The sequence below is a fragment of the Periplaneta americana genome, chromosome 16 (genome assembly GCF_040183065.1).
Source record: "Periplaneta americana isolate PAMFEO1 chromosome 16, P.americana_PAMFEO1_priV1, whole genome shotgun sequence".
NCBI classification, from domain to species: domain Eukaryota; kingdom Metazoa; phylum Arthropoda; class Insecta; order Blattodea; family Blattidae; genus Periplaneta; species Periplaneta americana.
Genome location: NC_091132.1, coordinates 163,885,984 through 163,900,228, shown reverse-complemented (window position 1 = coordinate 163,900,228; position 14,245 = coordinate 163,885,984). Strand labels below are relative to the sequence as shown.

The following is a 14,245-nucleotide window of genomic DNA, read 5'->3' as shown; positions in this document are numbered from 1 at the left end:
GCACTGAGTTGCTTGTTTTGCATCTGCATCATAATAATAATTATTATATCCATGAACAGGGTTAAGATTAGCTGTGTAATTCCTAAGAAAGTTATTGATTGTTGTCAGCTTAGCTTGCCATTGGTGATAATACATCAATATTATTTTCCTTTCATATCACCATTAAATCGAGAAAAATTCGTTCCGACACCGGGAATCGAACCCGGGACCCCTCAGCTCTGCGCGCTGAGGGCTCTTTCCAACTGAGCTATGCCGAAACACGATCTACGGTGCTAGTCGAACTCCTCTCATTGTACTGTTTTACGGCCTACTACCTGTATTTAAACCTATGTAAGTCAATATGCAGGAGCGCATATTTAAATGACTTTTATGGCCATATTCAACAACAGTTTGTGATAACTGTTACCATTTAATATATCACATATTCATTATATGACGTCTCGCCATCCTCATTGAATATTACATGACTACTATGAAGTAGTCAATATGTATTATCAGCATTAAATCGAGAAAAATTCTCGGCATAGCTCAGTAGGAAAGAGCCCTCAGCGCGCAGAGCTGAGAGGTCCCGGGTTCGATTCCCGGTGCCGGAACGAATTTTTCTCGATTTAATGGTGATAATACACATTGACTACTTCATAGTAGTCGTGTAATATTTAATGAGGATGGCGAGACCTCATATAATGAATATTTTATGTATTTCCTTTCTTACTTTATACTTTATAAAGTACTCGTATTAAAACAGAAAAGTATATGAGGCCACCAAGATTAGTTAAGTCATTGTTGTAGAAAGACTGTATATACTTCAAGTACAATATATTGTCTCTGTCGGTACATGAACTAAATATAGTCTTATTTTCGACATAATTGCTACTTGTACTAAACATCTTCATATTTCTATTTAACGTCATTACTAGTTACCAACATGTTTACCAATTTAAGACGAAATACTGAATGTGCAAAAAATTACGTCCGATTTTGAATCCAAGAAGTATTATTTATTTGTTTCATCGTAATGTTTAGGCTACCTGAAACAAAGAATAACCTTGACCAAGCCACATCGGTGCTATTCATTCTCAACAACAGCATAAAAAAATAGTAATATTAATAATATTAATCCTTCTACACTGGGTATGCTTGCAAGAACAGAAATCGGACATATCTTTTTTCACTCCTGGTATGTCATAGCAAATTGAAACAAGTTCTTCTGCACACCACAGTTTCCGAAATCACTGTTAATTACGCAACATTTTCTTTCAGTGGTGATGGATTTAATCAAGAAGGAACCTGAGGTTGATCCATTGGGCTTACAACATAATACATACAAAATAGAAGAGAATAACACTTTATCAAAGGTATACTTATTTATTTATTTGTTTAGCAGTGTCAGAAGAGCATACATTTCCCACACATATTCACTAAAATAAATTGAAGTTCTTCACCGAAGCTGTGTGATGCAAGGTATTATGATTTGGATTGGCGATACAAAATGCGCGTTGTTTCGAGTATCCATGAAGGAAGGAATATCCACATGGAGTTGAGTAGTCTGTTGGTACTGTCCGAACATTGCAGCATGAGCGAGAAATGCAGAGTAACTGTTAGTACTGTAATCTGGTCATAAAAACTAGCTTGAACTGTACAGGGGATCAATGTGTTGACCACACGTTATCCTCAGTTATGTTTGGATGATCTTCTATCTTTGGTGCTGGGAAGTTGGCATAAACGTTCTTTGGTGTTAGAACTATTAGAAATTCTTATTATTATTAATGTTACTGTTACATTCTTGGGCTATAGGAGTCCAGAGTTGCTAGTCTTACTTATCTCCATTCATTCTTATGTTTTTAATTACCCTTAATATGTTTTTTCCTATCTTTTGACTAATACGATTTATAATTTCGGAAGTAGACGATTATCTTGAGTCAACAGTCGCCTAAGTAGCTTTTGAGTAATATACAGCCATTATTATCAAAGGTCCCAGAAAACAGCGACCGGCCAGCTGCACCCTGTTTGGTTTCCGGCGTGCGCGCAACTGTTTCTTTCGTGCAGTCGACCTCCAGTAGCCATATGGTATTCAGTGCACTTAGAAGTCGTTATGAAACTCAATTCTTCAAGTGTACAACGTTAGTGTATAATGTTTAGTGATTATTTTGTATTTAGGTAATTCCCAAACAACAAATTCTCATTGCGTGAATATGTAAATGTACAATACATACATAGAAGGCAGAAGATGTTCTGCAAAAACAAAACGAAAATTTCGAATAACGTTTTCAAACAGACCTTTGCCTTCTCCTTCTACCAAATCAATTACATCACTCGCTAAAAGATTTAAAGAAACAGGGTCAGTGAAGAATAAAAAATCAAGCAGAGAACGTAGTGTTCTTACAGAAGGAAAATTAGATGAGACTGGTGAAATGTTAGAACATACCCCTCAAAAATCTCTAAAGTTTTTAGTACAGGAACCTGGAATAACTCAGTCTTCTGCAATAAATGCAACAAAATTATTGAAACTGGGCTCCACAAAGCCTAGATCTAACACTCTATGATTTTGATTTATGAGGAATGCTAAAAGTAGGGTTTATAGGAAAAATCTTCATTCTATAGATGAACTAAAAGACTATATACACGAAGAAATCCAAGCTGTCAATGATATGGAACTTCGAGTATTGTTCATTCGTTCATCAGAAGATGTCAGTTGTGTGTGGCGGCAAATGGGGACCAAACGGCAACCTCTTGGAAATACAACATTGCGAAAATCTTTCCTCTCTCCTTCTCCAAATTCTCTCACGTCCATCAGGTGAGCGGGACTTGTCTGTAAACAGAACACAGCTCCGCTGTTCATTTCTCCAGGCTCTATGAACCTGTGCAAAATGCACTCTTTCGACGCAATACATTTTGATTAATCTGGGACCAGTTGTAGGTTTAGCTAATATCAGTCTACTTGCTTTCAACCTTCTTCTAACTGTTTTGGCCGATATTTGACGTCCATGCATGTCAATAAACCTTTGGGCTACCATCGTAGCTGGCTGGTTACGCTCCCTAAGAACTGATAACACCATGCGCCTGTCTTCATTTTGAGTTGTGCATTGCGGATGACCTGAACCTGGTTTCCTGGTATATTCTTGTGTCTCTCTAAAATGTTTCAGGGTATCCTTAATGGTAGTTCTAGGCATATTCATGACATCTGCGATATAACTACACTGCATCCATCTACATTTCGAGCAATCGCTACACCAATATCTTCGGGTCGCATTCTTTAAAAAGATAAGATGTGACTACCAACTTACACTCAAAACACTGACAACATGTGAAAATTAAATAACATAATGGCAATAAAGAACAAAAACTAGACACAAATTCTGTAGTGACTGAGACTTTCGACAAATAAATGGCGTATCTCATAATGGTTTCTTTATACGAATCCATGGTAACGAAATGACCACAAATTAATGAGTATTAAATTTCATGGCCTACTAAAACTCTGACTAACATACAAGTATTTTTCTTTTCATAAAACAAGTGTCCGGGTTTTTTTTTTTGTCCTTGTATGTAGTATTCACTTTTTAATAATAAGTATTTTGAAGGCGAAGAATCTTTGAGTGTTGTTGTTGTTTTCTAATGCCAGGCGTTTGACAATAAAGTCATTTGACCTCTTGCACTCCAATATTTTTCAAAGATATTATCATGACCAGCCACTGAAGCACAGATTTTGAGGTGTTCCGAATCCATTTCTTGGTTTGAGTTGCACAATGGGCAGTTAGGGGACTGATATATTCCAATTCTATGCAGGTATTTAGCCAAACAATCATGGCCTGTTGCCAATCTAAATGCAGCTACAGACGATTTTCGTGGTAAATCGGGAATTAACTGTGGATTTTGATGCAGGGAGTTCCATTTTTTCCCTTGGGATTGAGTTATCAAATTTTGTTTGTTGAAGTCTAAGTATGTAGATTTAATAAATCTTTTCACAGAATAATATGTAGATTTAGTAACAGGTCTGTAAGTAGCAGTGCTGCCCTTCTTAGCTAAAGCATCCGCATTCTCGTTTCCCAGGATTCCACAATGGGATGGTATCCATTGGAATACAATTCTTTTATGCGATATTAATTGAGAAAGCATTTTAGTTATTTCTGCTGTTTGAGATGAAGGTGTGTGTTTAGAGACAATTGATAGAATAGCTGCTTTGGAGTCTAACATTATAACTGCATTCCTAAATTTATTGATGTGGCATAGAAGATTCCTGAGACATTCACTTATTGCAATGATTTCACCATCAAAACTTGTTCCATATCCAAGATATCTATAAAGGGAGAAGAGACAGCACGTAACACCTGCACCTGCACCTTGTTCTCTGGAGATCAAGGATCCGTCGGTGTATAAATGAAGCCAGTTTTGTGGAGGGTACCTAATATTAATTGTCTTTGAGTGTTAAATTTGAGATACATCACTATATTGTCATATATTATAAAAGTGAACAGGATTGCAGTTGTATGTTGAATAACCACAATGAGGTTTGATATCTTCAATGTTTGGTTCTCTAAATGTGCGGTATAATTCCACTTTGTATTGTCCAGAGTAATAGAATATTGTATTCCAAAAGACATTTGCACACATGGTGTAGAACAGCCATCAGCAGAAATGTCATCGCGATGCCTGTTACTAAGTGACGTTGCAGGGGCAGCAAGGAATACACATCCTCCCTCCCAACCAACCCTTTACAGGTATACTGTACAAGCAGCTACCAGTGGCGTAACATATAGCTAGTTAAGCATGGCTTTGTCCAGAGGTAGGAAACGTGTATTTAATGAAGAATGGGAGGAGACGTATTTTACTTGTGCTTATGGGCTTATGGAAAAAATAGTATTTGTTTATTGTGCTCGAAAGTTTTAGAGGGCATTTATTAACACAATAGTAAACGTCATTACAATGTAGCCTATGTCATAGAGAGCAGCAGAAGATCACAGGTATTCATGAAGATTTTAAATCCATATTGTCGTACGAAGTACAGTCGCAAATGTAGTAGATATGTACGGTATGGTGGGATCATTCATTACAGTGATGGATATCTGGAAATCAAGTTTGAGGGAAAAACAGTTCCATCATTTTCCATGCTTACAATTTATTTTTTATATTTCTGAATCAAATTTAAATAATTATGCTCATCTATATCAAAAAACAGAATTTCAACAACGGAAATTCGGTGACATTAAAAATATTCCAAATGAGTTCTTATTTTTTGCGAACCCTTTGACAATAGACATAAACAAGGTTAAGCCAGAAATGCAGCAAGTAGTAGGTGATTTACATAGGGATACATATTTACAAACACAGTGCAAATATGTGTGTGGTTTAAATTTCTTTAAAATTCTGTCTATGGAAAAATATGCTTCCCTTAGGTTATTTGCCGCCAATATAGCGGGTATGTTTGGTTCCACTTACAGTTGCGAACATTTTTTTTTTTCGAAATTGAAAGTTACAAAATTAAAACAAAGATCGCGGCTGAAAGATGAAATTTATTCCCTGTCTTGAGATTGGCTACTTGTGGCACCTTGAAAGTTACGGTACAGTAAATATGAAGTTTGTGATGGCTGCACCCCACTGATGTCTGAGCGGGCCCTCAACCCTACCCAAAACCATGTGACGTCATGTGTATTGCTGGTTGCATTGCCTGATGTCATCGTGAGTACAATTCTGCCGATGACTGGTGTAGAACATACAGCAGCTTCATTTACACGTGTGGCAGTATGTAATTTATTTCCAGAAGCAACGCCTGGCCTATGTCAGGTTTCATTCTGCCTTAAATTTTCTTCTCTAATTTGTCGCCTGAGTTGTGAGAGTTAGCCAATGAGACATGAAGTCAACTTTAAAATAGCTAAATGAAATTATTCACGATTCTTTATTTTCTGTAGGAAAGCAGTTCCTTGTTTCTGGAAGTGACAGACATGAAGACAGAATGCGGGGACCAGAATTATGATATAAAAACAGAGATAAAGGTTGAACACACCACACCAGTGCCTACTAGCTTTCCTATGGTGAAATCGGAAGTTGATGTAAGTGGTTCATTATCAACATACAGATATACCTGCAGTGCATTTTATATATATAGAACTGTTAACAATATTGATTGGTGTTACCTGTTTTGTTTAGTTTTATTATTTTTTTTTCTCCCCTAGTGGTTTCCAAGCTTAGACTGCTTTGATTTTAGAATTGAAACATAGCAATAATGGTACTAGTAGTAATAAATAGTAGTAAAATATACCGTCTATGAAGAAGTCCACGGAACTGCCGACAATGACAATAACAGACGCATTGATATAATTGCCATTAGTGAATCCTTGTCTCAGGGAATGATCATCGACCCCACCATCAGGTTTGAAACATATAAAGGACAGCCTGAAGACGTACATGAGGAGAAACGAGCAATCTGCGTTCCAACCATCCCGTATTATAAAGATGAATACCAACTTCACGATATTAATCTCACGGGATTGATGTTTGGAGCAAGAGGAACGATACCTAACTTCTCTTCTCAATTCTGTAAGACCCTAGGGCTGCATAGATCTTTTTTAAATGAACTGGCCCTCATAATTACAGAGTCAGTCAAACTCTTATGGAACCACCTATATGGACTCTAATTCAGTGTACTGAAAATCTTATGCACCATTATCATTTTCATTATTATTATTATTTTTTTTTTTTTTAGCTTTCATTCCTTCTTTACTTGTTTGTAACTTTCCTAGTCTGCTAACTGTCATTGTTTGTTTGTCTCTTTACTTGTTTGTAATTTTTCTCACTCTTATCTTCTTCATCTATTCGTTCTTTTTTTGTTTTGTATGCTTTGTCTAATGGCAGCCTCTAATTTGAGGAAGGTCTGGAAAATAAATAAATAATAATAATATTAATAATAATAATTCCCAAATATATGTTCCTGACAGTTAAGAGAATTATCTCGAATGCCTGGAGGAAGTTCTTGTTCGTAAGAACACGACTTCATTTTAACTTTACAGAATTTATGTTTTATTGTTATTCGTCTAGCAATTACAATGCTAGCCATTGAGAGACAAGTTCAAACAGATATACAGAATAACCCAAAAATATGTATACGCTGTTTGTTCACTAATAACTTTGCACAACAAATCGAAATATAATGCTCAAAATCGGGAAAATTATAGCATAATGTTTTTAGTGCTCAGGTGTAGTGAGAAAACAAAATGGCAGATGCAAGGTTGTCACTCGAAGAATGGAAGGCGATTTTGAAATGGTATTTTAAGTTCAAAAATATTAGGAAGTTACAGCGACAATGGTGGAACGAGTTTCAAACAATGCCGCTGACATTTCTAACAATTGCCCGTATTTGTCACAAATTCAGAGCCAGTGATACTGTTAACGATATTCATGAAGGAGTGGCCTGAGTAGCGTAGTAGGTATAGCACTGGCCTTCTGTGCTCAAGGTTGCGTGTTCGATCCCGGCCCAGATCGATGGCATTGTCCACACCTGTGGAGTAACGGACAGCGCGTCTGGCCGCGAAACCAGGTGGCCTGGGTTCGAATCCCGGTCGGGAAAAATTACCTGGTTGATTTTTTTTCCGGGGTTTTCCCTCAACGTAATACGAGCAGATGCTGGGTAACTTTCGGTGCTGGACCCCGGACTCATTTCACCAGCATTATCACCTTCATTTCATTCAGACGCTAAATAACCTGAGATGTTGATACAGCGTCGTAAAATAACCCAGTAAAATAAATAAAATCGATGGCATTTAAGTGTATTTAAATGCGACAGGCTCATGTCAGTAGATTTACTGGCATGTAAAAAGAACTCCTATGGGACAAAATTACAGCACACCGGCGATGCTGATATAACCTCGGCAGTTGCGAGCGTCGTTAAATAAAACATATTAAAATTAAAATTCATAAACGACCTTTCGGGCAACCTGTAACAGCAACAACTGCAGCTACATTCGCAGCAGTGTTACAACAATTTACACATTCACCACATAAGTCTGTGAAACAGTGTGCACGTGAAACCGAGTCATTCGATCAAGTGTACAGCGAATTTTGAAGACCTACTGCATACAATGAATGAGGACAACACTGATCGACGAATTGAGTACTGTGAGTGGTTTGAATACATTTTGCGCGAGGACGCGGATTTTTCAAGAAACATTTTCTATTCTGAAGAGGCACAACTGATTGGTAATCTAAACCTCTACAATTGCGTGTACTGGCCCCCCGAAAATCCGCATATCCATCGGGACAAAGCTGTCAATTTACCGGGACTTAATGTGTCGTGTGATTTGCCCTCTCGGGGTTTGATTGGGCCATTCTTCTTTGAAGGCACAGTTACGGTGCGGTGTATCGAGATGCTTCAGACAACAATTGTACCTGCCATACGACAGTGTCGTGCGATGCCTGCTGCCTTGGGGTAGGTTGTCCTTTTAGAGGTAATTTGATGTCACTACTGCCCAGCTATATTTTATAATCCAGCTTTGAAAGTATATTATGCAATATAGTCATTAAATCATTCCAGCATATTTAGACAATGAACACGAAACTAATAAAGGAATAACTCAAAATTTTAAAGAAATCATATCTTGAAATAACTACTGAAGCTTTCCTGGCGACGTGATAACTCAAAATTTTCTTGGGCTTCCAGCCAGCGCTCACGCCACGGTCCGCACTAACAAGAGCCAATCAGCGCTCTGCTCCTTGGCTGACTCCTCCCTCTGGCACTATAAATTAAGGAGCTGTTTACCCTTAGATATCATTTAACCCTGAAGATGAGGAAGATGAACATCCTCGAAACGTCGGTGGATCACCAACTTATGACCTGGCTGGAAGCTCGAGAAAATTTTGAAATCATATCTTGTTTACTTGGAAAACTCCATTCTTTACTCTTGCTTCGTAAACTCATTGATAACGTCACTGTAAAATGTTAGAGAATTTTTATTTCTTGTAGCTGCTTCTTCTCTGACATCAAGGCTAGTTTGTTTAATCTTTCTTATCCTTGAGTCGATCATTCAAATTATTTCATTCCCTTAAGGACAGAAATTATTTTTTGACCGATACTGATGTGTAGGATATGGACAAAACAAGTGATGTCAACTTGTAGAATTTAGAGAATGCTGTGTGAAGCCATTTAAATTATTTCAGATGTGTAGCTAGTTGATGAGGGTATATTTATATTAAGATATCGAAAATATCCCATCCCCTTTTTTCTTATATCTGAATTTCAAATCCGGGAGCCTTGGCGTAGGCTTTCCCTCAGTTAAAATTTCGCTTTCTTCACTTAATGATTGCCAGTCAACAACTTTTTCAGGATTCCCTCTATTATGCAATTATTTTAAGTCATTATATGTCACACTTTCATTTACATTTCCGCATCAATTATGAAACACTATTCACTTCAATTTTTGCGTATCAGTACTCTTGGAATTAGAAATCACCACCGAAAGTGCACTGCTTAACGCATACTAGACCTACAAAACAAGCCAAATGGTTGCATATAAAGAGCAAGTACGCATGCACCAGAAGCCAATGAGACAAGAGAGAAGACAAAAGAATGCTCATTGTGGGGCTTGGATGCAGTACACAGAGAACTGGCTGGCTGTACAGCAGAACCTAGACTAGATTTGAAAGAATTAGTAATTTATGTAAAACAATGCACATTTATTAATGTCTCAAGCGCTTCCACCATATATAGTCCATACTACAGAACGTCCATATGATAAAACATCCATAAGGTCAAAATGTCCATATTGTCAAAATGTCCATACAGTGAAAATGTTCATGTACTAAATGTCCATATGCAGAAAGGCCATATGATAAAACGTCCATTAGGTTAAAATGTCCATAGTGTCAAATGTCCCAGAAATGCATATAGAGTGTTAGTTGGGAGACCGGAGGGAAAAAGACCTTTAGGGAGGCCGAGACGTAGATGGGAGGATAATATTAAAATGGATTTGAGGGAGGTGGGGTATGATGATAGAGACTGGATTAATCTTGCACAGGATAGGGACCGCTGGCGGGCTTATGTGAGGGCGGCAATGAACCTTCGGGTTCCTTAAAAGCCATTTGTAAGTAAGTAAGTGTCAAATGTCCATAATGTCCAAGTTCAAAGGAAAATTCTGCTTGAATAGAACACAATAAATTTTATTCCATAACTCGTACAAATAAGTTATTAAGCCCCACTTTTAAGATAGTAACTAATATTTTTAAGATTTAAGAGAATTTCTCCTTTTTCTTTGTACCTGTTGTAGTTTCTCACAATCTGGAGAATTTGTCTTTGATTCGTCAAATACATTTCATTCCCGGCTCTTTAATTTGTGTATACCTCACTCTTGCTTGCAATATTTGTGTCCAAATTCCATTTTCTTCGCTCTTTAGGCACTGTATAAATCGCCAAGTGGATGGATGTACAGCCATCATGTGTTGAAGAAGATTGCGCCAGTCTTCTACAGCGTTGTTTGTGTGCTGCATGCCTTTCAGGCTTGGGAGGTTCATGTTCCTGTATCGCCAATATATTTTTGTCCTATCTCTATTAAAGTCATGATGTTGGTACAGGTATCCACGAAAAGAAAGAAGTGGCTTACCCTTCTGTGATGGCACTAACTGAGGATTTCGTTCCGTCTTTATGAAATTCAGTTCTGATTAGTTCTGCATTTGAAAGTTTTTACATAGGTTACTATAACTACCATGAACAATGGATATAGTGTACATTATAGAGCTATGGACATTATGACTCTGGACATCAGCGTCAAGTGGACATTATAGAGCTATGGACATTTTGACTCTGGACGATTTAACATGGACAGTTTCAACGTGGACATTATTCCATGGACATTTTGACGTATGGACATTATAATCCTGGACTTTATATGTCTGGTAACCTCTGAAGCTAGTAACATAGGTTAAAATACAATAGGTTAAAACTTATTGTTGATATTAAAAAAGTCTGTGCCAGCATACATACCCTACCCTGAATGCACGTCAATGCATACAAGAGCTGTATGAGGACGAGATGTTTTATCTGCAACAAGATAGCGCTCCAGCACACTACTATCAGGGCGTATCTGGATGAAACTACCCTGACGATTGATAAGTCGAAGAGGTACTGCTGAATTTCCAGCATGGTCCATAGACCTAACACCTCTTTACCTCTGGGGGATCCTAAAGGATGTTGTTTATCGGGAAAAATCAGCTGCACTGGATGCGCTACGAAAACAAATCAAAACGTCTCATGTGCAGCTATCACACTGGACAAGTTACAGAATGTAGTTCGTGGAGCAGTTCGCCGGCATCGACAGTATTTGCCTGCTAATGGTGGCCGCTTCGAACACCTACATTAAGCTACAATTTCCCCAAAAACGAGAATTTTATTTCAATTTGTTCCACAGTTATTGATGAACAAACAGTGTATACATTTTTTGGGGGCCGCTCTGTAGAAGTTCATGCAAGTCACGAAAATTTTCAAAATCCTCCAACTTTGTTGAGGAGTGAGTTGATAGAAAAACAATAAAAATACACTTTTGCTTATGAAGTAGTTAGGTTTATCCTGTTATAAACAAATCTGTGAAAATACGCCGCACTGTCGAGTAGCCCTTCTGCTGTCCCTTTGCAACTTCACTCATACAGCATGCTCTCTGTTCCATATTCCCGATCCCGGGCCAGGTCGATGGCACTTAAGTGTGCTTAAATGCGACAGGATCATGTCAGTAGATTTACTGGCATGTAAAAGAACTCCTGCGGGACAAAATTCCGGCACATCCAGCGACGCTGATATAACCTCTGCACTTACGAGCGTCGTTAAATAAAACATAACATTTCCATATTCCTACTGTTTTTTATATTATTTTCTGAACTTACAACTATAAAATAAGTATCTGCACCATTTAATATGGACATTGATCTGCCATAACCTTTCTTATCTACCATGGAACTGGTCTCTCCAAATATTTTATAAGGTTTCACGACAAATTTCAGGTTCCACACCTCAATCCATTTCGAGTTATTATTATTTTCAATCCGCTGGAACAACCTATATTACATATTACTTTATAGTGACATTGAATAAGGCCAATTTGCATGTGTGGAAGTAAAACATTAAATCTTGTGCTGTCTTATTTGAAAAGAACAAGTCGTATTAGACAGCCCGCATTTTGAGGAAATGACTTATACAAAGAATTGTATTATATTATATTATATTATATTATATTATATTATATTATATTATATTATATTATGTTATGTTATGTTATATTATATTATATTATATTATATTATATTATATTATATTATATTATATTATATTATATTATATTATATTATATTATATTATATTATATTTTACTGTCCCACGCCATGGCGTCGTGGTCTAAGGCATCCTGCCTAGGACTCGCGTTACAGAATGCGCGCCGGTTCGGGGAAGAAATTTTCTCATGAAATTTCGACCAGTATATGGGAGCTATGTCCACCCAGCATCGTGATGCACTTGGGGAGCTACGATAGGTAGCGAAATCTGGTTCTGAAAGCCATCTATAACGCCTGGGGGGATCATCATGCTAACCACACGATACCTCCATTCTGGTTGGATGATCGTCCACCTCTGCTTCGGCATGTGGGCGTGAGGCCAGCAGCCGCCTAATAGGTCTGGGCCCTTTACGGGCTATAGTGCCACGGATTATTATTATTATTATTATTATTATTATTATTATTATTATTATTATTATCATTTATACTATACCATACCATATCATATATCATATTATATTATTCTATACCATACCATACGGTTTTATATTATATTATTTATATTATTTTATATTATATTATACTATACTCTACCATACCATACTCATATTATATTTATTATATTATACTCTTTTATATTGTATTGAATTATATTATACTGTTTTACGTTATATTATATTATATTATATTATATATATATATATTATAATATTATATTATTATATTATATTATATTGTGTTCTTTTTCTCTTTTATATGAAGCATTTTATTACATTTTTATTTTTATAAATGAGGAGTCAATACAGTTATAATACAGATAATAATAATTTCAAGTATTTATCTGTATTGTTATAGGTGTCATTGTGAGATAATTGTCACATCTATTTCATTCTCCTCCATTTCTATCAATCCTGGGATGTCACTTTCAGCATCGCTTCCATCATTACCATCATCAAAGTTATTAATATCATACAAGGCTTGCTGCTCGCTGTGTGTCTTTTCGAAACATATGCTTTCCATTATATGAACATTAGTAGGCTAGATAACCATAGCACCGTATAATGTATTATGTAGCTAAAAACTGAACTTACTACAATCAGGTATTTCTTATGACTGAAACTTTATCCAGTATAGAACGTTATTGAAGCAGTGTTCGTTACAACAATGCTTTAAGTACCAGCTGCATATTTTAGCAACACCTGTACCTTGTGCAGAGTCATAACAGCATTTAAATTAAATAACTTCAGTTGAACAAAACGAAATAGAATGCGAAGTAGCGCACAACCTAGGCTGGGTGACCCCAAGGCCAAATATTCGAACTTCAATTACCGGTACAAATACATATAAAAAAAACAAATACATATACAAAATAATTTACAGATTGTAATAGCAGCACATCTAGAATACTGAATGAATTGAACTATATTCTGCCAACTTACATGCGTATGTAAAAACCATGGGGTCAGAAAAGACCCCAGATAGGTTGCAAGGGTTAATGCTTCCATATATAACCTTTTACTATTTATTTGCATCAAGTATTGTAGCAAATTGTTTTTACATATTTTGGAGGAACTTTATACATCACATGCACATATTTTCAATGCTGAAACTTGATTCCAAGTGGTAATCTAAAGCTCTTTTCATTATTCACTCACTTTTCCAGGAAGATTTGTTCGATGTGGACATAGTTCAGCAGGAACAGAAAGTGGAAATACCTTCAAAGGAGGATGAAGTTTTCTCTGAGAGGTGAGTATACTGTGCTATGATGAAAGATGAGTGGAACAGAGAAAAATTCTCTCCGGCATTGGGATTTGAACCTGGGTTTTCAGCTGTACGTGCTGATGCTCTATCCACTAAGCCACACCGGATTCCCATCCCGATGTCGGATTGAATCCTCTCAGTTTAAGTTCCACCTCTTGGGTTCCCTCTAGTGGCCTACCCTCATACACTGCGTCATATATATATATATATATATATATATATATATATATGTATATATATA

At 36.8% G+C, this 14,245-nt stretch overlaps 1 protein-coding gene across 2 annotated transcripts in view; it reads left to right on the top strand.

The window, feature by feature from the left end:
- LOC138691728 (zinc finger protein ZFP2-like) overlaps nt 1-14,245 on the top strand; it is a 60,381-nt gene that overhangs the window by 14,963 nt on the left and 31,173 nt on the right. For both annotated transcript variants that reach the window (XM_069814040.1, XM_069814039.1), the window contains exons 2-4: nt 1,261-1,355; nt 5,907-6,047; nt 13,907-13,989. In XM_069814040.1, the coding sequence (XP_069670141.1) occupies nt 1,266-1,355; nt 5,907-6,047; nt 13,907-13,989 (314 nt within the window). In that variant the 5' untranslated portion in view covers nt 1,261-1,265. The remainder of the gene's footprint in view (nt 1-1,260; nt 1,356-5,906; nt 6,048-13,906; nt 13,990-14,245) is intronic.